General features: G+C 45.2%; 1 protein-coding gene across 5 annotated transcripts in view; it reads right to left on the bottom strand.

Annotated features, from left to right (window-relative positions):
• Positions 1-27,837, bottom strand: part of LOC147033814 (actin filament-associated protein 1-like) — a 161,799-nt gene that overhangs the window by 71,250 nt on the left and 62,712 nt on the right. For all 5 annotated transcript variants that reach the window (XM_085871296.1, XM_085871317.1, XM_085871290.1 and 2 more), the window contains one exon: positions 3,115-3,211. In XM_085871296.1, coding sequence (XP_085727422.1) covers positions 3,115-3,211 — 97 coding nt within the window. The remainder of the gene's footprint in view (positions 1-3,114; positions 3,212-27,837) is intronic.

The raw sequence follows: 27,837 nt of genomic DNA, 5'->3' as shown, positions 1-27,837 counted from the left end.
CGCCGCGTCACGGAATTATCCGTGAGCGACGGCCTACAATTCCGGGAGTCTGGTGGGAGACAATGTAACTTCCCCCACCTAGTGGTCGTTCTCGCCACCGGAACTCCGGCCCGCAACAATATCATCCTCACTCCCAAGCAGTACTTCGGAGATACAAAAAAGCGTGGATTGAAAATCTTCGCTGGTGGATTGGAACGAAGTTGCCAAGGTTACCAGCTCCAACGACTGCGATATCTACACACTGAATATTTACACTGAATTCCCATTTCTACCAATACACACCCATTTGAGGTGAGACGTCAACGAGCCCATCGATGAGCTTGAGAGAATTAGACTCCTTAAGATCCCGAAAGCCCCAAAGACCCATAAGACCTTCAAGACCATTGAATTCCCCAAACATCATTAAGATACTTTAAAAGCCAAAATACCCCAAAGACCCTTTGGACCACAAAGACGGTCAAGATCCCGAAGATTATTTGTCAGTTAAAAGCTATATGTCGTGGTAAATTTAAGCATTATAAATGCCTGTTAATGAACAATTAAAATTAATGGTTACATGTTATAAGTTTTGTGTGGGATCGATCGGTAAATTGTAATATAAACTGCTTGATGTAATGAGCTCATTTTGACTGTAGGTGACAGTATTGTACTATAAATTGCCTGGTGAGATTTGTGAAGATGCTGGAACATTCTCAGACAAAACTTCCAGTTTGGACGAGAATCACACTTGCTGGAAGGCACGGGATTGTTCTGTGATACTATTTCAACCTGCGAGAGAGAGGTGTAGGGAGACGGGTTACATGCGACGAGCTGTGTGTTTCGATCGTCCGCTTGCTCGATTAACTCCGAGAGAACAAGGCGTTAATGTCCAGAGAAGTTGTTAACGTGTGGAACCGATTATAAGCAGGTTGTTTAAAACTCATGAAGATTTTGTAGTGGGAAATAATTTCTTTGAGCTCTTTAAATCATCCTTGTGAACGGGCCAGCGTGCGAGAGAGAGAGAGAGAGAGAGGACGCCGCGACAAGAATCGAAGGATCGACAGTCCTGAAGGACAAGGTGAACAAACGTGAGTTGTGCCAGCAGGACCGGGACACTGGGCGGTGGAAATAACTCAACACGGCAATCAGAGTTGGGCATTGTGTGATGAACTTCCTCATTTGACTTTGTATCTGTTTAGAGAACATGCTGAGTCCAGCACCACGAACAACACATGTACACCAAAGGGAAGGAAAACTCCAAAGGTGTGCGTATACTTCACCCGACATTCTTGAAGACCCCTAAGACACCAAAAACCCTTTAAGACCCTTCAGTATTTTGAAGAACCTGAAGACATCTCAGAGCCAGAAGACCTCGAAGACCCTGAAGACTCCAAAGACCCTTAAGACTTTGAAGACCCTTAAGAACTGCAAGACTTTGAAGACCCTTAAGAACTGTAAGACTCCAAAGAACCTTAACATCCCAATGACCTGTAAGTCCCTTAAGACCACTTTACCCACTGGTGTTCTGGCTCCACTGCCCCCGGCACAGTTCACCCCCCCCACCCCCCCACCCAGTCGGTTCTCCTGCCTCCAATCCGTCTGCTTCTCCCACTTCACAGTACTGAATTTAATCACCCATGATGTACTGGTTTCTCGACATAAAAAAAAAAAATTGTGTCAAAGGGGATGGACAGGGGCATTGCCCCCCCAAAATATATATTTGCTTTCTTCACTGAAACCACTTCCACAATTTTGATGAAACTTGACCACAAGCTTCATCACCCATGATGTACAAAAGTTTGTTCACTGCATGAAAAATATCCATCAGTATTTACTTTCTTCTCCGTTAAACATTTTGTGCGTTATCCGCGCCTTCCAGCGGTTCCCTGGTTTTCTTATCCAGCCACTACCAGGGGAGCACCCAGGGGTATTCCCCCGATTCTTATGCCTCCAGAGACGAAGTCGCCAGTGGCATGATGTTTTCAAGTTGTCCGTACGTACGTGCCAATTTTCTCTGTTTTCTCTGCAACCGCTTATCCGATTGACACATTTTCACCGTAAGTGCAGTTTTGTACATGTACAAGTGGTATTTGTATGAAAAGGCCATCAAGGTAGATCAATGAACTCCTCCAGCATTGCAAAGACCCCAGTAGACAATTGAAAATCAACACGGGGAAAGGTTTGAACCTGAAATCGTATATGGAATTAAAATATAAGTTCAAAGCATCACGACATCAGAGAGAGAGAGAGAGAGAGTTAGAGAGAGAGTCAGAGAGTTAGAGAGAGAGTCAGAGAGTTAGAGAGAGAGTCAGAGAGAGAGAGAGAGTCAGAGAGAGAGAGAGAGTCAGAGAGAGAGTCAGAGAGAGAGTCAGAGAGAGAGTCAGAGAGAGAGTCAGAGAGAGAGTCAGAGAGAGAGTCAGAGAGAGAGTCAGAGAGAGAGTCAGAGAAAGAGTCAGAGAAAGAGTCAGAGAAAGACACACAGAAAGAGTCAGAGAAAGAGTCAGAGAAAGAGTCAGAGAAAGAGTCAGAGAAAGAGTCAGAGAAAGAGTCAGAGAAAGAGTCAGAGAAAGAGTCAGAGAAAGAGTCAGAGAAAGAGAAAGAGAAAGAGAAAGAGAAAGAGAAAGAGAAAGAGAAAGAGAAAGAGAAAGAGAAAGAGAAAGAGAGAGAGAGAGAGAGAGAGAGAGAGAGAGAGAGAGAGAGAGAGAGAGAGAGAGAGAGAGAGAGAGAGAGAGAGAGAGAGAGAGAGAGAGTCAGAGAGAGAGTCAGAGAGAGAGTCAGAGAGAGAGTCAGAGAGAGAGTCAGAGAGAGAGTCAGAGAGAGAGTCAGAGAGAGAGTGAAAGAGAGAGTGAAAGAGAAAGAGAAAGAGAGAGAGACATTTTTGTGGCCTGTGGTTTCCATATGTTCTTTTTTGACATTCAAGGAATCTTGTCCTGAAGTGACTTTTAGGTGTTGTGGATTTAATTGTGTGTCGGAGTTCTTGCTCGTACGTGCACGTGCATATTGCGTTGTAGGTATCAGTCCATTTTTAACTACACAATTTAGTGATCAATCAAATACGTAATGGTAGGCCTGTACAGTGTTTTGTGTGTTAGTAATCACATGTTTCTTGTCTTTTTATAACAGTAATTAACTCACGATCAGAGCAGATGTATTCGGGGACAGTGTCTATGTTCAGAGGGTTTGCTTCTTCATAATGATCATCAGCTGAAGAAGCAGGGGAGTTGTCCAATCCCTGTTCACGAGAAAAATCACAACGAGGAATGAGGCACAGGAGTATCAATAAGCCTTAGAAGGGGGAGTAGCATTAGATTAGTGTTAAAAGGGGGGAAATAACACAACATTAGCTTAGAAGCATACACACACACACACACACACACACACACACACACACACACACACACACGGAGCTGGATACTTTGAGACGGGGTAGGTCTCTGATCCATCTCCTGAAACCGACCCACGTGTGGAGGAGATTGCAGTCAACAACAGTAACTTCTACACACATACACCCATCCACCAAATGGTTACTTTGAAACCTGGGAGGCTCCGTTCCATCCCCTGAAACCCGCATGACAACCAACGAAGAACTGTACAAGTTCACGTTAAAACAAAGGTTTCAATGTAGGATACGACACAACCATGTTCTGACGATTTAGCTGTTGTACAGGGAGTCCCAAAAGTAGTGAAGCGATTTTGATTTTGCATATTTGGTAAATGCTTATGCCGAACAATGTGACTGTTTTTTTTTCTTTCCAGATTCATGTTCTAACCCTGGAGATTTACAATGATTATATGGACACATCAAGAACGTGCTGTAATAGTTGAGCTGTAGTTTCCAAGTGGAAATCCAATTGCTCAAGCACAGTGAGCCAACAGAGAGATCACGACAACACTTTTGAGACACCTTGGACAAATACTGTCGGACCGTGACATTCATGGATTCGCTATTCGCGGACCCTGCATATTCACGGTTGATAAAATGTGACCTGCTTCTACATCCGCAGCCTCGTGCTTTGCATGTTCGTGGATTTTAGCGGGTGCATTTGGGATATTTCACGGGATTTTTGATTCTCCCCCAAACCACCTGGAATATCCGCCACCTTTTCCTCATTGAAGCAATTCCCAACATTCGCGGTTTCGACATTCGCGGAATCTTTCCAGGAACATATCCCCGGCGAATGTCGGCGTCCGGCAGCTTCAAATTTCCCTCGATAAACCGACGATATAATAAATTGGAAGCATTATTAATAACAACATGAGTTCCCTTCCAAGAAAGTTCAACAAAGGAAGAGGACAGCAGGCCTGTCGAACCTGCGCAATGATTGCCAACCTATGGTTGTTTGTCCATGCTCTATCCTTTATAAACGGTGAGCATCAAGAAAGTTGGAGCACATACCACAAGCATAAGTTTTTGGTAGGACAGCCAGGGTTTGAACCGCCAACCACCCAGAACCAGAATGGATGCTCAACACATTGTCACCAGGTCTGGTTAGCTCAGCTAGATGCCATCTCATTGAATGGACCTTCATCGGCTTAACACATTTCCATTAGTGGGTTTTCAACAGACTAATCTCAGTACCTCCAGAAGCAATGCACTCCCAACAGAACCACCTGCCATGCCCAGAAAATTATTCCATCAAGACAAAGTGGCAATCAACAATAACGAAATTAATTGGAGAACATGGATACACAACTTCAATATCGTGACAACTTTGTGTTAAAAATTGTGATTTGAGAAAGCTTGGCATCGATTAAGTGGAACAGATGTGGAGATGACACCTTCGTCGTTGTGCGTACAAACATGGTAGACCACCTACTGGGACAACTTGGCCGGGTATTCCCCAGCATTAACTTCACAATTGAAATTGAAAAATAAAGCAAATTGGTCTTTTTGGATGTGGAGGTTCACCATAAGCCTGACGGCTCCCTGAAGACTTCGGTTTACTGCAACCCAATCTCCCACAAACGCAGTGCAGTACAGACCTTGGCAGCTCGGCCATGGACGGTGTCATCTTCCAAAGCCGAGGAAATTAAAGAAATCAGATTAGTTAAAGGAGTCCTGCTCAAAAATGGGTACAACAAGGGGATACTCCCCACATTGGAAGAACCAAAACGGACAGAACGGAAGGAGCCAGACATGCTTTAGCACTGTGTACTGCCATACTACCCAGATCTTTCTGAAGGGATTGGCAGGTTAGTACGTGGCACACGGATTGATGTGGCCTACAAGCCTCGACACAACATCCATAATGTAATTTCACAACTAAAGGACCCATAACCAACTGGTGATAAACCTGGACAAGTTTACCATTCATCAGGCAGACTGTGACCAATTATACATTTGTGAAACTGGAATAAATTTAAAACAATGGTGAGATAAACATGATGGAGCAATTAGGCTTGGAAAGGTGACCCAGTCAGCCAAAGCACGTCATTGCCTGCAATCTGGCCGTAAATTTGACTTTGATGGGACCCGTGTTCTTGACACGACATCCAACAAACGACGCAGGTTGATACTGGAAGCATGGCACGAGAAAAGCCAAAAGGGTGGTCCAACTGGAGAGACGGTGGACATACCCACACAATACACACCTCTGATACAAATGGCAAAAACTGGATGGTGCAAACGGCTGGATAAGGTGGTAAACAAACACTCGATCCCAAACACTACAACCACATGTGTACAACACCCAATGAGAACCCCAACAATCTCACAACCCACACCTCATCATGTCCAACCTTGACACAAAACCATCCATGTTTGTTCCCCGGAAACACAAAAACAACAAGCACACACACACATGCAAAACCATATCACATGCAAGTAAATTCAAAGAAAGAGCAGAGCACCCCATCGATTATGTGATTTGACGTCTATTTTGCTTGAGCTTTGCAAAATAAAAAAGCACTCCTCCATTTGACCTCGAGCACCAGCATGTGACCAGAAATGAGTAGTCATATCGGACTAAAAACCAGACACTGCCGAGGCTCGGGGTTTATTGGCCCGAGGAAACCGCCTGTGAAGCTCATGAAACGTCGCCCGAGACCGGGTCTGCTCTCGCTTTTTTGCTCAAATTAGCGGAGTAGATCTAGTTAAAAAAAAAAAAAACCTTTGGTTGAAAGCGCCTTCTTCTTCCTTAAAAATGTGTCATCCCAACCGCCCCAATCATTTATATATATATATATATATATATATATATATATATATATATATATATATATATATATATATATATATATATACACACACACACACACACTGTAGATATGTGTATACACACACACACACACACACACACACACACACACACACACACACACACACACACACACACACACACACACACACACACACACACACAACAAGTCAATCAAACTTTGCCAAAATAAGTGATGATAAACTCTGTAATGATTTTTCCGTTTTGTTTCATACATTGATACCAGGGAGTTTGGCCAAACATTGTGGTCGATAACGTTAGTGCTCTGCATATAGAAAGCAATCTTACACCTTGCTGAGATATTTCACAGTCAAGCCACCTGCATTGTATTTGAACCACCCTACCCCTACAACTCCCACTAAAACTCACCCCCCCTCCCTTCAACAACCCCAACACAGCAAGCCCCCACCTACTCCAAAAAACCTACAATTGCCATTTCATTTCACCAAGCCAACAAAAACTGCAAATCAATGTAAAAGAACAAATATTTTTAATAATCCATTCATTGTGCCAGGAACATCTTTGTAATGGAATAGCAATCAGCAACAAACATTATCAGCACCAGTGAATGAAGGTGCGGCACAACCTGTTCAGACCAAATGGCCATTTTGTTGTTAATTTTTACATTCCATTGCAGTTTAATTTTGTTGCTTTATTTTTTTTGCACGAAGGGTTTCACAATTGGGCAGAGTAGACAAATAGAGTATTGGGTCCGTCTCAAATTGCAGAGATCATTAGTTGCACATCAAGTCTATATGCGTCTGTTGCCGGTTATTTTTTGAGGGAGAGGGGGTGGGAGTTGAAAGCCATGGTCTGAGACATTGTACATGGAATTCAACCCAACTCCCTCCATTCTTCAGACTGCCCCCATATACAACACTGCAAATCAGCACCATCTCCTCCTGCAGGAAGCAATAGCACACACCCTTGTTGGTCGGAAATCCCTGCTGACCCGTTGCATTGATGCAACAAGAAAATATCAAGTGAAAATGACCACCGAGTAGTGAGTGTGGCACGGGCAGTAAAATATGGGGGAAAGAAACCAAGAATGGGACAGAGAGAGCGGAAATCCCCACAGGCGGTGGGTGCACACAAAGGCGTTTGTGTGTCTGTGGCCTGTGACTTCAAGGAATGCGATGAGAAGAACAGGCCTCATGCCTCAACCTGCAACTTTATTCCCGTGCTACAGTAAACCAGGTGTCGAGCGATTACGTCTTTGAAAGGAGAAAATAATCCTACGGCCCATTTTTTGTGACTTCTAAAGCTTCCAAGGCAACGGAGGGAATAATTGCTTGTTTTGAAACCATGTTACACCTTAAATTCGACCCTTTAAAAGATGACAACGTCTGTAGACGACGATGGTTCACGAGCGGTATTTGACGATGTAGATTGTTTCAGAAGTCAAGGATGAGATAATGTGATAATGTTTGACCAAGTTATAAAAATGATCAACATGACGTGGTACGGGTGACGGGTCATTAGCTGCAAAATGTCGAAAACCCGGTTTCGTTCAACAACTTTCAAAATTTGACCTTTGCATAACCTTTAAAGGTCACAAAACAATGTTGTGGACATTAAAATAAGGAAACAGGATACGTGCTATAGCTTAGTGGAGTTAATTCGTTGAAGAAGGTTGAAAACCCGGTTCGATTCCCACAACTTTGAAATTTTGACCTTTGTGGCCTGTAAAGGTCAAAGGTCAAGGATTATGACCTTTGGTGCAAAACTTCCTCTGGAACATTCCAGGAACAATATAACGTCATATAGGCTATATGGCATTTCGCACTCCTCGGATTATCCATACTTTGATGAAATCAGCGTAAAAACAAACTTGAACTAGAACGGGCGATCATAGAGCGCATACCTTCGCCGCCACTACTTTTTTTGTTCTTGGTATGAGTGTGGGGAACTGGTTTCATATGAATGGTCTTATGACACAAACCACATATCTATAATGTCATGACCCCCCCGACTATCGGGGGCTACGGACTAAACAACAATCAACTCACGTCGTTTTGGCGAGTCTTCACTCGCAAGCTCAGTGAATACAACGTTTCAACAAGAGAAGGTAATCTCGTTTGATGCTGGTTTCATGCAAATTGAATAAGAATTGACTGAGTTATGCCGAAAACCGCATATTTTTCAAGGCCGTGACCCCCCCCCCCAACATTTTACCCCAATCGGTGACGTGTTATGACGTCATTGTGTCACAAGATTGGGCATTCAATTCTGAACATTTTGGTGCTGGGTTCATGTAAAGCGGACAGGAATTGACCGCGTTATGACAAAAACCGCATATTTTTCAAGGTCGTGACCCCCCTGACCTTTGACCCCTAACCGGTAACAAGAGTATGGGCGTCATTGTGTCATATTGCATATCACAAGATGAGGCGTTGAATTCTGAACATTTTGGCGTTATTTGCATGCAAATTGAATAAAAATTGACCGTGTTATCATAAAAAGACGATTTTGACCTTTTCGTGACCTTGACCTTTGACCCGAACGATCCCAAAATCTAATCGAATGCTTCCTGGCTAATAACCAATCATCCCACCAAATTTCATGCAATTCGGTTTAATACTTTTTGAGTTTTACGAATCACAAGATTACAAATAAATAAATAAATAAATAAATAAATAAATACACGCCGACCAAAACATAACCTTTCGCAGAATGCGAAGGTAATGAGGCGCCACAGGCAAGGTGTTCGAGAGAGAGCAAAATGGTTTCAAGACTTTAGGTGGAGAATGACCTCAAGATTATGCATAAAAAATATTGTCATCCTCGCTCTCAATGTTTGGGCGGTCGTATGATTTTTATGTCAAAATTCGAAATTTTCTACGTTTTTGATCTTGTGACCTTGACCTTGGGACGAAAATGAAAAATCGGACAACAAGAAGTTTTAGATAATTCATTTTGCTCTTCAAATACCGAAGAACCCATTCCATTCAGTCAATTCCCTCGGAGAAGATAGATTTCAATCCGACTACCACCCAAAATGGCTATTTTTGGGCGTGGCTCCACCCACAGTAGGCGTAGCACGCCCTCATCCAGAAAAACACAACTAGACATTGATGTCGAACACATAACCAAGTTTCATCAAGATCGGATCAAAGTCCACGGAGTTATGCTCTGGACAGACAGACAAACAGACAGACAAGCCGGTCGGCGACGAGGGATTCGCTAGGATCGAAGCGCTGGATACGATGCTTTTCATTCTGACCGATCCACCGACGAAGATTCATTGCCAAGACGTATTGGTTCACATACAATTGTTCCTCTGCCTGGCAAGATTTTTCCTATTGCGTATTTTGCCAACTGGCACGCCTCATAAAAAATGACGTTAAATAGACACCCTATTTTTGAAGGACTACCATTTGAAAAATAATCAGTTTGCTGGTTTGTGCTGTGGAACCTCGCGTTGCAGACAGACAGACACACACACACACACACACACACACACACACACACACACACACACACACACACACACACACACACACACGGAAAACCTGATAAACTTCTCTCAATGCTCTTGTTTGACCACACCTCCTGAGCCACACAATATTTTTCATAAGCCACGCCCACTTTCCTCCGCCGCTCCCACTTTTCATCAACCACATCCACTTTCCTCAGCCCCTCATAAAAAATGACGGTAAATAGATACCCGATTTTTGAAGGACCACCATTTGAAAAATAAAACCTCAATCAAAAATCGGTTGAGTAAAATTTTCGAAATATCTCGAAGTGTTTAATACCGAAGTCTCGTTTCTCGACATTCAAAAATGAAGGACAAGTATTGAAAATACTGTACGCGATTTTTCGGCCGCTGCACAGCAACGGGTGGTTGCTGGGCAACGAAATTCAAACGTGCACATTACCAGCACATGTGGCACCTGTTGGCAAAGTTTCATCGAAATCGGTTTGCTGGTTCGTACTGTGGAGCCTCGCGTTGCTGACACACATACACACACACACATAGACAGACAGACGGAAAACCCGACAATAAGGGATATCTAGCATATATAGCGAATCCAACAGACAGACACACAGACACACAGACATAACGAATATAGTGGTCACTCTGGCTGGCGCTCGTTAACCAAAAATGACGTACTTTTTGATTACGTTCATGCCGCCACAACACAAAACCACGTGGGCCAAAAAACAGGTCAATTTTGTCCATCCATATGTTGCCAAAAGGTGAGGAAGTAGTTCACGAGCGACAAAGTGTTTCAGGGACGATACTTGAGATTTTCCAAGATGTGATGTTGGCTTTCTTGCACAATACAATAGTACAAAGTTTCTGAAACATTTATGAAAACTAGAAGGTCTCTCAGTAGAGCGAATAACTCCGCCACGTAATGCCTGATCCAAGAGAACACATGGGGTCAAATAAATTTTTAAGATATCGTGCTATATATCATTTTTGGCCATATCTCTCAATGGTGAAGGATCACTAAAATTCCAGTAATTGCCTCCAGATCCGGATCTTCACCAAAAATCTAATCAGTTCATCCTTATCACACGCCGAACCTGTCCACAAAATTTCATCCGGATCTGTCCACAACTTTTTGAGATATCCTGCACACAAACTTTTTGAGGTAATTTTCATGGGGAAAATAACATCATAGTTTTTCATTGTCCCCCAGATCCCAGAACTACTGCTGGGAAAAGCTCACCAGGCCAGGCAGCGCCAGGTACCCTCTCCACCATCACCCCTGGGCAGTGCCAGGTCACCCCTCTCATAATTAAATAATATACACAAAGAAGTATAATTGTTTTATGCATATTTACATGGATTGGCAGGATCGCCTCGAAGTATGAGCACTCACCTGTGAGATGTTGAGTCTGGGTTTGAATCTCGACCAAGCTATAAACTCCCATCCCTGTGTTTTGCAGGTCTGGCGATTCATCAATATGTGTGTCCTCCCTCGGATGGACCTAAAACTGGGCGGCACGTCTGCCCGCATTAGTAGATGGATGTTCAAGATCCCACCGTGTCCTTCGTGAAGAGTGGGCGAGTTCTCGCCGACACCATGAACAAATTCCAAATTCCTGCCACGATCAATGAGGTATCCTGTGTTGGAGTGATGATATGCCCAGGATGAGTTTGAACGTATAAAAGTTTCTCGACTCAACATGAGGATGTTGAGGATGTTGATTTTGTTGAGGATATTTTCGAGGATGTTGATACTGTAGGTTCATCAGATTGAGGCCTTTCAACCTTCTTGAAGACGTTAAAGAGTCTTCTGCACGGCTTTCTTCTTTTTTTCTCCAGCAAGCGTTGCTTTGTAGCCACTGAAAACATTTCACAATTCTCTCTTAAAACTCGCCTTTCACTTGTCCCGTTACACTTTACTCTTTCTAATCCCCCAGTCATGTCAATCGGTCTTTGAATTTGATCTTTAATTTCATTAATTTTGCTTCCCCCACAGAGAACCCAGACGTGGTCGTCACACTCGCTGCTCGCGCTGTGGGAGCCCTCACGGCAATCCAGCAGATTCATTATTTTCGTTGCACTCAATGAAGTTACACTTTGGGCAACATTCCTTCATCTATTCTTCAGTCAATATAATTGTCCCAACAGTAGAAAAAGTTAAGTTGAATGCTTTGGCAATTTCACATTTTCTTTTGTAAATATGGAGAAGGAGCCTTGCTTTGAGGAAATACGCTTCGTTCTTAGAATCGCTAAATTCTTCAAATTTTCAGATTTCACTCCAGATTTCGACACTTATTTAGTCCACGAGCTCCGATCCTCAAATCCGAACAGATTTTGATTATTGACGGTACTTTATTTTGGCCGTGAGAGGCCATCGTGGAAAATCACATCATATTGTTGCGGTTGTGGCAAAACAGACCCCTGGGGGAGTTGCAACCAATATGCAGGGAACTCTGAGTTCGTCATTTCATTCGTACATGTGCCTGTATCGGACCATTCACCTTTGTGCAGAGATGGGAAAAATGCATTGTGTGGGTTGAGCTGGCTTTTTCCCTTTGTTTGATAACCCAACTTCCATCCAACTGGCTAACTTTCTGACTTTTCATCCAATCTTCAAATACACCCACTCATCCATCCATCCATCGATCTCCAATCCCTCATTCGGATCCTTTTGCTTCCCAACCACTATTTTCCATGCTCTCCTCAAAAATATTCCCTCTTCAACAACCATCAAAATCCCTCGCCCTTTCGGCTCCGAGTCGCTGTTCCCCATATCTCCTGAACACCCTTCGAACCCTGTATGGGCTAACACATACTTCATCTTGCAGAACGCAATTAATCTCCACGACCTGTCAAATTCCCTTCCCCATTCTTTCTGCCCTGTACTTTTCCCATTTAAACACACAAGCCAACATTTCTCACACAAGCGCAGTACAGAATTATGCTCACAGCGCAATGGGAAAGACAGTATCGTAGAGGCATAGCTACCAGACCAGCCTTCGAGAGGAAGCGTCCACTGTGCAGTTCCAGGGTACCAAGCGTCCACTGTGTTTTGCAAACACATCTAGAAGCAGCTCCACAACTTCAATGCGGTACCCAACTTGTTGGGAGGGCTCAGTTGGCAAGGGCCAATGAGCATGGGTTGTGCGGGGGTCAGAGCGCAAATGGTGACCCTTGCTCCTTGGAGCCATGCCCCACTTGGGGTCAAAGAAGGCTGAGCTGAACTTTGTTCCCTGCAGGTTATACCTGGCCCAGGGAGAGATAAAAGCTGGAGCAACATGGTGGTTCAGGGCTGTTCGTGTGCGCTGGGATTTCGTGGAGTGAGGCAGCCTGCCTGTTTGTGAGATAAAGCTGTGCTGGTCTGGAGCGAGGCTGCGCTGATCCACACCAAGCTGTGCTGGACTGAGTCAGGCAGCACTGGGCGAGAGCGAGTACTGGGCGAGACCTGAGAGTGAATGGCGTCACGAGGTCCCTCACATATCGCAGCTCCACACTGACTCGCACGATCCCCATAACTGTCGACTTTGGATGCACAAAGAAAGATTATCAACGATGGAAAGAGCTATCGACAATTAACCTTCGTTCCAAGTGGACAAGGTGCTGATTCGCACCTCACACACTTCCTCTAAGCTTACATCATGTATGCTACACCTCTCCTGGCATCGCATTGACACACCACTGTACTCTCTTCTCCTTCCTTCCACACTCCCCAAGAGGGACCGATGTAGGCTCGCCTGTCTTTGTAAGGTGAGTCGGGAGTCGAAAGCACACTCCCTTCTTCCGCTATCTTCTTGTTCATTCTATCTACTTTCCCGGATGAGTGATAGCACGCCGATCTGATGTTCTGTCGAGAAGTAAGATTGTATAAAGGGCTGATGTGCTAAGGGCGAATTACTTTCCTTTGTCTTTGATTGTTTTGTAAAGACATGTTTTTGAGTGTTGCTTTGCCAATACACGATGGTGATTATTGTTTTGTAGATGCATGCTTGTGATCATCGCCTGCTTGAAAATACATGCTTACTTTATTAATTTAGTAAACTGCTTTCAAATCTGCTCAGTTGTCCTTTCCTTCATTGGTTCGCATAGTGTGCACGTATTAAATAGATGGGACGTTGTACCCCAGCAATTCGCTCCAGTCACATAGCCAATGCCCACCCGTGGTTCGCTAGGCCGTACATAATAAGTAGATGGGGTGGATGTTGAGTGCAGTTCCCCAGTTCAGATAGCTAGCTCACCAGGTATGGCAACGTGACGCTGGGCATGGGGACCCAGCCAGAACTCGTGCAGCGGCATAATTTAGCATTTCATGTGTTAATGTGTAAATATGCTTGATCTCGGGTTTTTAGTACTGGATGCAACAGGAAGTAAAGGGTGGGGGTTTTGAGAGTTCACGGTGGTGAATAAAGGATTGACATGGATTCTGAATGTCTCGGATGTCTTTTCCTTCCATACCAAATTTGTGACCCCAACGTGATACAAATGGATGGACAAGAAGTTACAAACGGCTAACTATTCACCAGGAACAATCAAGCCAGCTTTTCTTCATGCAGCACCGGAGCCAACCCTCCCCCTGACCGGTGGGTCGACGCCGACTGCAACGGTGCCATTTCCATCAGATACGACTCGCTCAGGGCGCCATGCACACTTCCCAGCACGATATTTAAAAGTACATTTTGCTGTTGACCATTTCTGTGGCTGTGACTTTTTTTTTTGGGGGGGGGGGGTTGAATGCAAAGTCAAGGCTAATGGAAGAGATATACAGACTGGATCAGGACACAACAGAACCAAAGGAACAGTAGAAAGAGTGGGAAAACAACAGCAGCAGGGTTGAAGGATGAAATCGAGGGAGACTTGTACAAATTAGGGATGTTGGGAGGAATGGATAGGGGATGATAGATGGGGTGGACCATTTGGATACAGAAGCACTCTCAGTAAGGAAATTTTTCAATACTTTGGGAGGGGGGGGGGAGGTGGGAGATCAGGGTTAACCATACCTGGTTGAACCTATATTTTGAGTTTACACGCACCTATTGCCTTTAACATAAACTATCATGATGCTGCAATCGATGAACAATGGGAATCACCCCCTTCATCGTATTTTGTCACCCTCTTCTCAATCATCGATTTTAAGGAAAAATAATGTAAAAATACCATTGATGTAGAACTATTTGACATGTGCGTTGGTAATAATAAGTGTGTGTGTCTCCTCCATAACTCCAAAACTATAAAACCTAACAGCCTGAAACTTTACATGCATACGAAGAAAACTCGAAGGAAGTGCTGGAGTGAAAATTGGGTGTTTGGGTTTTTTTTTTTGAACACCCATTTTGAACATAATTAACAGCCTTAATTAATTATATCCTTCATCAGGCGATCCTCGGCCATCTCGCTGTCTGAGGTCAAAAGGCATTTCCTGGGTAACCTCGCTGGGGCCTGAAGCCGCCATGTTTTTTTGGCCCGCTCAACCCTACCCTGACTTGGAACAGGCCACAGCGATTTCTTCATGATAAAGTTGTTGTTTTTTCACTTTCCTCACTCATATTATCGAATGCCTGTTCATCATAGCTACGAATCGCTGGGTACATTGCGATGCTTGTAAACACCCGGAGACGTCAGTGTTCGTTGCTATATTTCATTTCCGCACATGCGATCACCACGAGTATCTCTTAAACTAAACCAAATTACAAAATTTAAGCTCCAGAATGGAACTTACAAGCAGTTCTGACTCCTTGAAAAGTGTTAATTTGTCCAATTTGGACATATTTTACATTTTGGGTGTCTCCAGGAGGTGTATGTTTAATATGATGGTTCGGTGATTGCCAATTGCGTGCCAAGGGAGCCAATTCTTATCAACCGTTCCGTTGGAGTGCTTAAGCCAGCGCTCTTCAATATTCACACTGTCACTGAACACTGGATACTGATCGACTTGAACAAAGTTCAGGGCTACTCAGCTGCGTTGGCCACGTGTTATTCTGTGGTGCAACAAGCGGTGGCTGCCTCGCTGAAAATGTGAAATTTTATTTTCCACGATATTTCTCGTTTTTGACGATGTTATATTGTTACGAATCTGGAAGCCTTGTGCACACAGACAGACAGCTGTCCCCGTAGCTTAGTTATTTCGATAAGTGTGTGTTTCTAGTTAGGGCCCCCTACCTGTGTCTAATGGGAGCTACACACATGCGCTGCGAAGTTATTTTGAGAGTTATGATTTTTATAACAACAATGACTACAACGACACCTGCCTTCGCTTCCTCCCACCATCCTACACGACGCCATTGCCTACGTGTGTCAGCAAGTACGTTGGCGGAGTTCACAAGGACCTGACGTCGCTCTCACCCAATCAGGGAGATGCGAGCGAGTTCCACGATGGTCGACCAATAGGCGCAGGCCATGCACGAGCGAACCGCGCCCGAGAAGATGACGAAGGAACAGAGAACAAACAATTTGCACCCCGTCTGCTCGCTGGCGTGTTCTGGTTCTCTGTTCGATCTTGGCGCCGGTCTGATCTCGTATCTCGCTGGTCTGATCTCGTCTCGTCGCTGGTTTGGCCTCGTGCAGTCGCTGGCGCTGGTCTGATATTGTCTCATCTCGATGGCGCTGGCCCTGTCTGCTCGAGCGCGTGGTTGGATCGCATCTCGCTGGCTCTGGTCTCGTCGCGTGCAGGAGGAGCGTGCTGGAGCCGACGCTGCCCACCGTACCTGGTGTTTGCAGCAGCATTGAGCTGCGGGTACCCGAGCCGGATCGACAAGGGCCGCACGAGGTGGGAAGGTCCATTTTATTTTGGGGTATTTGTGTGTGCGCGTGTTTGTCTGGGGCCCCGTCTTTAAGTAGCAATTGTTAAGTGTTCTTTTTGCCTTGTACATACTTGCATTTCTCTTAGTCGTGATAACTCTGCCCTTACGTGCTTCCCTCGTTCCCCCGATTACTGTTAATAAATACCCCTATTGTTGAATGTTTCAGCTCGTCTTTGTCCTTTCCTTCATTGGCTTAGCGTGGTGCGTGTTGGGTGATTAAAAAGGCCGTTGCTGCTATAGATGTACGTTTGGACCGACGGGAGCTCGGTAACCATCTGCTCGGGTTACGCACGGGTCAAGCACAGTTACGGCTCATCCCGTTCGAGCTCCGTTGAGGGTGTGCATACTCCGTAGTTCACCACGTGGGCCTCGAGGTATTTTGTAGTTTTGCAAATAACCCTGTTCCCACGCGGTTGATTTATTGACGATTCACGGTCCTGTAAGGGACCCGTACCTTCGGAGTTATCCAAGAGTAACGATCTGAATTCCGGGTGTTCGGTGGAGTCGACTCTGCTGCTCCAACTGGAGGTCGTGCTCGCCGCCGATACCCGGCCCACAACAATATTGTTGTGGGCCGGGGTTTGGCGGCGATAAAGCAATAAAGACTGCAGATGAAGCCAATCGCCACCAAGACTGCAGATGAAGCCAATCGCCACCAAGACTGCAGATGAAACCAATCGCCACCAAGACTGCAGACGAAGCCAATCGCCACCAAGACTGCAGATGAAACCAATCGCCACCAAGACTGCAGACAAAGCCAATCACCACCAAGACTGCAGATGAAGCCAATCACCACCAAGACTGCAGATGAAGCCAATCGCCACCAAGACTGCAGATGAAACCAATCGCCACCAAGACTGCAGATGAAACCAATCGCCACCAAGACTGCAGACGAAGCCAATCGCCACCAAGACTGCAGATGAAACCAATTGCCACCAAGACTGCAGACGAAACCAATCGCCACCAAGACTGCAGATGAAACCAATCGCCACCAAGACTGCAGATGAAACCAATCGCCACCAAGACTGCAGATGAAACCAATCACCACCAAGACTGCAGACGAAGCCAATCACCACCAAGACTGCAGATGAAGCCAATCGCCACCAAGACTGCAGATGAAACCAATCGCCACCAAGACTGCAGATGAAACCAATCGCCACCAAGACTGCAGATGAAACCAATCACCACCAAGACTGCAGACGAAGCCAATCACCACCAAGACTGCAGATGAAGCCAATCACCACCAAGACTGCAGATGAAGCCAATCGCCACCAAGACTGCAGATGAAACCAATCGCCACCAAGACTGCAGACGAAGCCAATTGCCACCAAGACTGCAGATGAAACCAATCGCCACCAAGACTGCAGATGAAACCAATCGCCACCAAGACTGCAGATGAAACCAATCACCACCAAGACTGCAGACGAAGCCAATCACCACCAAGACTGCAGATGAAGCCAATCACCACCAAGACTGCAGATGAAGCCAATCGCCACCAAGACTGCAGATGAAACCAATCGCCACCAAGACTGCAGATGAAACCAATCGCCACCAAGACTGCAGATGAAACCAATCGCCACCAAGACTGCAGATGAAACCAATCGCCACCAAGACTGCAGACGAAGCCAATTGCCACCAAGACTGCAGATGAAACCAATCGCCACCAAGACTGCAGATGAAACCAATCGCCACCAAGACTGCAGACGAAGCCAATTGCCACCAAGACTGCAGATGAAACCAATCGCCACCAAGACTGCAGACGAAGCCAATCACCATCAAGACTGCAGACGAAGCCAACAACGACCAACCCTCCCTCTCTTGAGGTGGAAGTGATTTCTGTTTCCTCCCACTTGCCTCCTGATTGGACGGTCGTCTCGAGGGGTGTGTCAAGGCATCTCGGAGGCCCGCCTCCCGAAGAGGCTCTGTCGTAGCTTTCGGCACGCCGGCCTCCCATTAGCTGGGGCACGCGTGCGATGCTCGCCCTTCGCTCATTGGATGGAGGAAAATTCCCATGCCCTTCCTTGGAGTGGAGCCTCGATCTGAGGTGATGGAGGCTCCGCCCACGCCTTCAGCCAAAAACACGTGGGCAATGGCGACCGGGTTGAGTGAGGGACGGTGCCGTTGTTGTTGTTGTTGTCATTGTAGTAGATGTCATACACCTGACTATAAAATAATTCACAGTGCACACACAAAATTCCCATTAGACAGAAGGACGGGACCCTGACTATAAGCACATACTTATCGAAATAACTGAACTGCGGGGGCTGCTGTCTGTCTGTGTGCAAATGGCTTCCAGATTCATAACAATATGACCCGTAACTTCGGCATAAATAAATACAAATAAAGATTAAACGTTTCGCTTTTAAAAGTTTCTTTAAACATTTTGAGAAGTGTGGTGAAGCCATTTGGCGCGTTCTTCAACTTTCAATTGCGATCCCGTGGTTCTACACTAGAGGTACGAAGGCAAAAATAAATTATATGATCACAATAAGGAAAAAAATATTTTCAGTTCTGAAGTGAGAAATCGCCACATCATGGCAGGAAAGCCGAGAGATACGCAAGCTCACTCTGTGTAGCCTGGATTTAAATCCCAACCCAGTTCTAAATTGTCCGGGTGTTTCGCAGGCCGGGTAATTAATCACTGTGCATGTCATTTCTCGGGTGGACAATAAACAGGGCATCACATCTGTCGGAATCCCTCAACCCTCCCCCTTCCAACCCTACCCGTCTTTCCGACCCCAACCCCTCTCTCGCTCTCTCTCTCCAACCCCTCCCCTCTCCACTCCTCCATCTCACTCTCCTAACCCTCCCTGGTCCCCCTCCTTTACCCCCTGTTCAGGGGACTGTAGCATGTACCAAATCAGATCTGGAGCTGACCGGTGGGGTGCAAAGGTCGCTGTATATACAAGCTGTTGGTTTTGAATTCTCCTGGCCCCAGGTCTCAAAGTGTGTGTGTGTGTGTGTGTGTGTGTGTGTGTGTGTGTGTGTGTGTGTGTGTGTGTGTGTGTGTGTGTGTGTGTGTGTGTGTGTGTGTGTGTGTGTGTGTGTGTGTGTGTGTGTGTGTGTGTGTGTGTGTGTGTGTGCGCGCGTGGTGTTGATCTTCAGATGTGAATTTCAGAATGTGGAATGGAGTCCCCCCCCCAGGGTGGGTTCAAAGCATCCACCTTCATTTCAGTAAGGGGGTCAAGATTCATTGACCAAGCTGTGAAGTTTTGTTTCTCAAAGTTTTGTGTCAAGGGCTCTCTTCACGATCTGTAGTCCAACTGTAGTTCGTTTGTAATAATATTCCCAGGGATGATGATGATGATGATGATGATGACATCCGTCCCACCTGTGGTTTTTCAGAATTTTTTTTTGATTCGTTTTATTATTTTCAGCACTGAACATGCCATGATACACCACCAAAATAAATGAACAACCATTGGGACAGATAGGGGCCAAGTTCTGCAAAGCAATTCTCACCCTTGTATTTCATGATTTTTCAGATGTACGTACACACATCCACAAATACATACAGTACGTCCAAATAATTGCCTTATTTAATATAGTAGGATGTTACAAGTAAACTCTTGCGTCTTCTGGTGTCCTTTTTCTGCGTGTGTGTGTGTGTGTGTGTGTGTGTGTGTGTGTGTGTGTGTGTGTGTGTGTGTGTGTGTGTGTGTGTGTGTGTGTGTGTGTGTGTGTGTGTGTGTGTGTGTGTGTGTGTGTGTGTGTGTGTGTGTGTGTGTGTGTGGAAATGCTTAAGTCCATATGCAGGATTCAGAAGGTGGAACTGAGTCACGTCAGGTCTTGAAGTATCCTCCTCCATTTTTATAAGGGATCACGATTCGTGGACCAAGCTGTGAAGTTTTATTATTCTGAAAGTTTAATTCAAGGGCATCACTGAGCTCTGGGCAGCCACCAACTGCAGTTTATTTGTAGTAACTGTAGTTAATTTATACTGTCCACAATCGATATTTTGAATTGTTAGTGGACAGCTCCTTCCAACTGGTGTGTGTGTGTGTGTGTGTGTGTGTGTGTGTGTGTGTGTGTGTGTGTGTGTGTGTGTGTGTGTGTGTGTGTGTGTGTGTGTGTGTGTGCGTGCGTGTGCGCGCAAGAGCCAATTCCTGGATGAGCCTAAATTCCTTTTGGAAAAAAAGAAAAAGACGACAGCTGCCTCAGCTAACGCTGCACAACAGGAGGTGATGGGGACAGTGGAATGCATCTCTGTGGTTTCCCGCTCTGTATTGTATATATGTAAGTTGGACAAGATGTGTTTGAGAAGCTTCTAATAACAATATCAACGAGACAGCACTCGGAAGAGCGGAGACCTCCGCAACGCTGAATGGTTTTCATTTTGTATCCACTGATAGGCTGGATCTGGATTCAGACCTGAAACAAAATCTAATCAGCTGATTCTTGTCACCGAACAAACTCATCCACATAGTTTTGGCATAACTCGTCCACAACTTTGAGATATCGTGCAATATCGTTTTAGCCTGATTAAGAATTACTAAGAAGGGTGTTACTAATTACATTACATCCAATTACTAATTACTAATTTATTAATTACTAATTAGTAATTGATTACCAATTACTAATTACATCCAACCATATGTTTTTAGCCCGGTGAAGAATTACTTAAAAAAATTAATAATTCTCATATCCGGATCCGGATCCGGATTCGGATCTTCACCAAAATTGAATCGATTCGTCCTTGTCACACACCTAACCTGTCCACCAAGTTTTGTCAAAATCCGTCAACAACTTTTTGACACATCCTACTCACAGATACACACATAGTGGAGAAATCAAAACCTCTGTCTTCCTTCAGTGGTGGAGATAATAATAGAAATTGATGAGGAAACCAGTTAAGAGGTCAACATTCCAGGGAATATCTTTTAAATTATATTTGTGTTCTGAGTGGATTGAAACGTAAGAGGTTCATATTGACACGAAGGAAGTCGGTGTAGCGTCGGCATCGGGAACCTCCGGCCCACGGGCCAGATACGGCCCACATACGGCCCACGGGCCAGATACGGCCCACAACATGTACATATTTGGCCCGCGTGGTGATATTTTATGCAGCTATTATCACTTCACTCAAAAACAACTTAAGAGCAGCAATAAGTATTCCCCCAATGGTGACAGTCTCATCAACAATAATTAATCTCTGAAGTCACATCAGGTAAGTAACTTGAAAATTGTTACCTCCGCCACTGCAGGTGAAGGAGGTGATGTTTTCACCCCTTTCTGTTTGTTAATTTCCGGAATCCTTCGGATTTCGGCAATTATGTTGGTCGGTTGTGTGTGTCATTCTGTGTCTGTCTGTCTGTTTGTTTGTTTGTTTGTGTTTGTTTACCCTGTAGCAGCCACACCGTTTTAGCGATCATGACCAAACTGGGTACAGACGTCGGCCATGGTCCAACTTAGACGCTTGTCGTTTTTAGTGAATCGAGGTCAAGGGTCAAGGTCAAGGTCACCCAAAAATCGAAATTCTTATTTTCGCAATAACGTCCGCTAAAATGGTCGTATCGACTTCAAACCAAATCCAAAATGTGCATCTTCCAATACTGCATCCAACTAGATGTCTCATTGGGGATGTCACACCAATAACCTTCTTAGCGGTCGGGGGTCGAATCAAAACTTTCAAATTGTGATAAAAACGCCATTTCAAGTCCGATTGACTTCCAAGTTATGATCATGACCAAACTAAGTGCTATAACTCATTAAACAGTAGCACTATCGACTTATAAGAACCAAACTGATTTCCAGGTTTTTGTTTTTTCAGAGATCATGGAGATATGACAAAGTTATTCCGGCAATTCCTTGCTCAACGAGCAATTTCATTTGTTTGTTTGTGTACGGGATATCTCAAAATGTTGTCGACGTATCCGGATGAAATTTTGTGGGCTGGTTCGGTGTGTGATAAGGAGGAACTGATTCGATTTTGGTGAAGATCCGGATCCCGATCCAGCCTACTGGAATTTTTAAAGTGATTCTTCACCATTGAGAGATGGGGCTAAATCGATATATAGCACGATCTCTCTGAAAGTTGTGGACGGATTCGGACGAAACTTGGTGGACATGCTGGGTGTGGGATGAGGACAATTGATTCGATTTTGGTGAAGATCGGGATCTGGATTTGAATATGAGAATTATTGAATTTTGAAAGTGATTCTTCACCATTGAGGGATAGAGCCAAAAATTATATATAGCACAATATCTCAAAAATGCATATTTTTTTTTCTTGGAAACATTGTCGAGGCTCGTGTAAGAGCTAACTCAAAAAGCACACAACAAGGGGGAGCAGAAGACAAGAAGGACGGGAGAGGGAAGGCAAAAACAGTGGGGAACAGAGACATTAGGAGATCTGTGGAAGGGAGTGGGATGGGGTGGGGAACATGGGGAATACAAGATGGACATTGCAGGGACTTTCAGGAAGGAAAGCAGGGAATTTGAAGGAGGTTGGTTTGGGGTGGATTAACGGGGGTAGAAAAGATTGTGGATTTGGAGGGGGGAAGATAAGAGATGGTGGTGAACAGCTATTTTGAAGACCTGGAGGGAAGAATAAGATTGAAGAGAGTGTGGGAGTTTGTTCCAAAGGCGGGAAAAAAGAGGAATGAAAGAGTGAAGGTGAGCAGTGATTCGTGATTTTGGTAGTTTTACCAGAAGGGGGTTGTTGGTGGACCTTGAGCACCCTACGGAAATAAGGAGGGGGGGGGGGGCGCGAGACTGGAAAGGAGAAGGTATAAGACAGAAAGACCACCGACCTGCCTGCGGTGAGAGAGTGCGAGGCCCAAAGACTCTATCTCATCATGGGAGATATCAATGATCCTCAATGCCCATGAGAACATATTGGGCCTGATATGTTCTCGTGGATCAGACATTACGTGGCGGAGGTATGCGCTCTACCAAGTGCCCTTCTAGTTTGCATTGTCACATTATTAAAAATGTGTAACGTTTCCGATGTTACTTTGGTTTGCTTAGTGTCAAGAATCGGGATGTTTTGTGACATTACAATCATTTTGATGTGTGCAGTTACAACAGTGTAACCTCGTGTTGGCTTAATGGTTAGGGTTGGTGGGCTTGGGATCCTCGGGATCTGAGTTCAAATCCCACTCGGCTGTTGAATTAATACCAGGTGGGGTTGACTCTGCCTGTCATCCTTCTGAGGTTGGCAAAATGAGTGCCAGCATGGTATCCTGTGTCGAAGTGGTGACCCGTCCAGGATTGTGTCCAATATCCAAGGAGACTACTTAGGCAGCACCAATGCTCTGCACAGAGTATGGTCCCAATGGGTGGATGGATGGAGTAACAACAGTCAGAATAAGTAGTCACATTACTTATCTACATACGTGCTGTTTAAATATCACTCCAGGCATATATCTGTCCCACAACAAGTTTAACAGTTGTTATTGCCCTTTACTCGGAAAGGTTCCCCCCCACCTTGTCAAGCGAATTCATACTCATTGGGGAAGAATTTGCAAATATGTGCACATCATTACTGTGGTTCAGGTGATCTGCAGAGACAGTTCCTCAAATCGATTAGGCTACAAAAGTTGACTTTGAGGTTGTAGGGAAACAGTTCCGACAATCAATGGTTTCTTGCCCCATGTATATTCCGGCAAAAATTCGACCTTTGGAGTAATGATAACTCACCTACTCTTGGTGAAAGACACCGTGACATCCGTCAGGTCTACCACCTAACCCTAGCCGGCGGGTCCCCGGCTTATTGTCCATCCAAGGGACGGTACCCTCATTGGTGAAATACGCCGCTTGTGAAGCAACAATCCACCATTGACAGTCGGGTCGAGAATCAAACCCAGACTATAAAGCTCGAAGGCGAGTGTACTACGACCGGACGCTGCTCCAACAATTCCTCGGGCAAAATGCAATTTTCACTTTGATCTCGAGCTGCCTTTCCTTGCTGTTCAAACAACTCGACAACATGTATTAGTGGATTTAAGACGCCATTTCTGACCTCATTTCTCATTCTTTTTGCTTCCTTCACGACCCGTACTAAACACAAACTTGGAAGATTAAAAAAACAAACTGCAAAACTACACCCACGAACGGTCTTGCATCGATCGGTCGCACCGACCGCCACGTGAGCGAGACGCGGGAGGTCATGTCAACACCATGCGGGACTACCTCGAGTTATTATCCTTAATCTATCGAAGAGTGGTCTCCTTTGAACTGATGTTCAGAGGCGGGCCTGAATTTATGACCGATACTAAATTAATTTTTTTTATTTTTATAATGACCCGGTGGGAAACACAGTACGACGCGTAGACACCGAGAACCTAAAAATCAACTTTTGATCACCATTGCGCAACAACTTGGAACTTTGTGTCTCAGCCCAAAATGGCATCCTCTATCCTATCTTGAGGTCGTTATAACGTCTACATGTTTAAGCAGACAGGACAGCCGGCTGGCTTCACACCTACTTCAGGGAGCATAATGTACAACATACTGAAAATTTAAAGGCAGCGAAATGCTTAAATATATACCTTGTTTGGGGTCGAACGAGCCCTGACACTTTGTGTCACAACGGCACCACATATGTTAAAGAGTTTAAAATGTGTCGTTGACAATGACTCAGAATCAAGGCAACTGCTTACAATTACCGACTTCTTTGGGTTCGGAGGACTTTGAATCTTTAGATAACTAATCCCATGTTGTCCCGAGTGCATGAAGAGCAAACACAACGCGTGGACGAGACCAGAAACCAGGTGGGGCAGCGGGTCATCCCCATCACCAGTATCATCAATGAGTCAGCTTGGTGTTTAACAACAATCCTGACTGTGACTTAACAATTCTCCCAAGACGAGCTAACTTGCCAGGAGTTTTATCGGTCGGGTTAATGATTGTGAATTACGAGTTATGTTTGGTCATTGTAACTGATTGATGATTATGGGTTAATGAATACACTCTCTCTGAACTTCCTGGCTCCAGTTAAGATCTGTGCATGTCTGTGTTTCAAAGGCTGACCGCCGCTCAAACGCAATGCAAACGATGAGATCACCAAAGGCTTTTTTTTCCTTTCGAGATGTTGCCCTCAGCTAGATTTTAACCTCCAACCTCTGGGATGCTGCCATTCCACTCATGTTCCCACCATGTCCACAATGAACTTCCAAAAAAAAACACAAACTTACAGTCGATTTTCCAGTTATAAACATAACCGGAGGGAAATTAAACAGGAAGGTGTTGGAACGTGCTCTTCGCACCATAACGAGGATGGAATTGAAGCTGCTTGGGAAATCCTCATCCTCATCCCCATCCTCATCCACCTCTCTACCTCTGTACCTCTCCCTCTCTCAGATCAACTTCAAGAACCAGATGCAAGAGGGAAAGATACGATGATAACTCGATAAAGTACTTTTTGATTAATTCGGTACACCACCACGCATGGGTCACTCTCTTCCAATTCACACAAGGCAAGGCGAGGCAAGCTGAATGGACAAGCTTACCAAAATTGTTTGCAGGAAATATATATTTTTTGTGTGCCGTCAACATATCACTCAAGTCCGAGGGGACAGCGTAAAGGTGGCGTCTGTGAGGTGTGGGCCTTGGGTTTTATTCCTGGCCTGACTATGAACTGTAGGATTGGTGCTTCACATGAAGGGCGTTGCATCACAAAGTGTGCAGTCTTTGATTGGATGGACGTTAAACTAGGTGTCATGTCTGCCTACATTCGTTTGTGGAGCATAAATATGCCACAGCGTCTTCACAAAGCAAAGGGTCGTTGTCAGCTGAACCCTGAACTAATTCCAAATTCCTACCTTGACAACCACTGTGAAGAAAAAGGCAAACGACCAGTGTCACTCTTGAATTGGCAGCGCGGAACTCGCTTTTGGGAAGAACACCGGAGGAAGACACTGAACTTGGCTTCAGGTAAACACCGGAGGCAGACACTGAACATGGCTTCAGGTAAACACTGGAGACACTGAACATGGCTTCAGGTAAACACCGGAGGCAGACACTGAACATGGCTTCAGGTAAACACTGGAGACACTGAACATGGCTTCAGGTAAACACCGGAGTCAGACACTGAACATGGCTTCAGGTGAAACACCAGGGGCAGACACTGAACATGGCTTCAGGTGAAACACCAGAGGCAGATACTGAACATGGCTTCAGGTAAACACCAGAGACACTGAACATGGCTTCAGGTGAAACATCAGAGGCAGACACTGAACATGGCTTCAGGTAAACACCGGAGGCAGACACTGAACATGGCTTCAGGTAAACACCAGAGGCAGACACTGAACATGGCTTCAGGTGAAACATCAGAGGCAGACACTGAACATGGCTTCAGGTAAACACCAGAGGCAGACACTGAACATGGCTTCAGGTAAACACCAGAGACACTGAACATGGCTTCAGGTGAAACATCAGAGGCAGACACTGAACATGGCTTCAGGTAAACACCAGAGACACTGAACATGGCTTCAGGTGAAACATCAGAGGCAGACACTGAACATGGCTTCAGGTAAACACCGGAGGCAGACACTGAACATGGCTTCAGGTAAACACCGGAGGCAGACACTGAACATGGCTTCAGGTAAACACTGGAGACACTGAACATGGCTTCAGGTGAAACATCAGAGGCAGACACTGAACATGGCTTCAGGTAAACACCAGAGGCAGACACTGAACATGGCTTCAGGTAAACACCAGAGGCAGACACTGACATGGCTTCAGGTAAACACCAGAGGCAGACACTGACATGGCTTCAGGTAAACACCAGAGGCAGACACTGACATGGCTTCAGGTAAACACCAGAGGCAGACACTGACATGGCTTCAGGTAAACACCAGAGGCAGACACTGACATGGCTTCAGGTGAAACATCAGAGGCAGACACTGAACATGGCTTCAGGTAAACACCAGAGGCAGACACTGAACATGGCTTCAGGTAAACACTGGAGACACTGAACATGGCTTCAGGTGAAACACCAGGGGCAGACACTGAACATGGCTTCAGGTAAACACCAGAGACACTGAACATGGCTTCAGGTGAAACATCAGAGGCAGACACTGAACATGGCTTCAGGTAAACACCAGAGGCAGACACTGACATGGCTTCAGGTAAACACCAGAGGCAGACACTGAACATGGCTTCAGGTAAACACCAGAGGCAGACACTGAACATGGCTTCAGGTAAACACCAGAGGCAGACACTGACATGGCTTCAGGTAAACACCAGAGGCAGACACTGACATGGCTTCAGGTAAACACCAGAGGCAGACACTGACATGGCTTCAGGTGAAACATCAGAGGCAGACACTGAACATGGCTTTGAGAAGAACACCAGAAGTAGCTATCCCTCTGACACAGCCATAAGATGATCGAGCTGGATTTGAAATGAATAAAACCCAAAACTTCCAAAATATATGGAAATCACCACCTGATTAATATAT

Source organism: Eptatretus burgeri, chromosome 1 (genome assembly GCF_056783735.1).
Source record: "Eptatretus burgeri isolate ZD-2024b chromosome 1, Ebu_testis_v1, whole genome shotgun sequence".
In the NCBI taxonomy this organism is placed as follows: Eukaryota; Metazoa; Chordata; class Myxini; order Myxiniformes; family Myxinidae; genus Eptatretus; species Eptatretus burgeri.
This window is presented reverse-complemented; position numbering and strand designations above follow the sequence as displayed.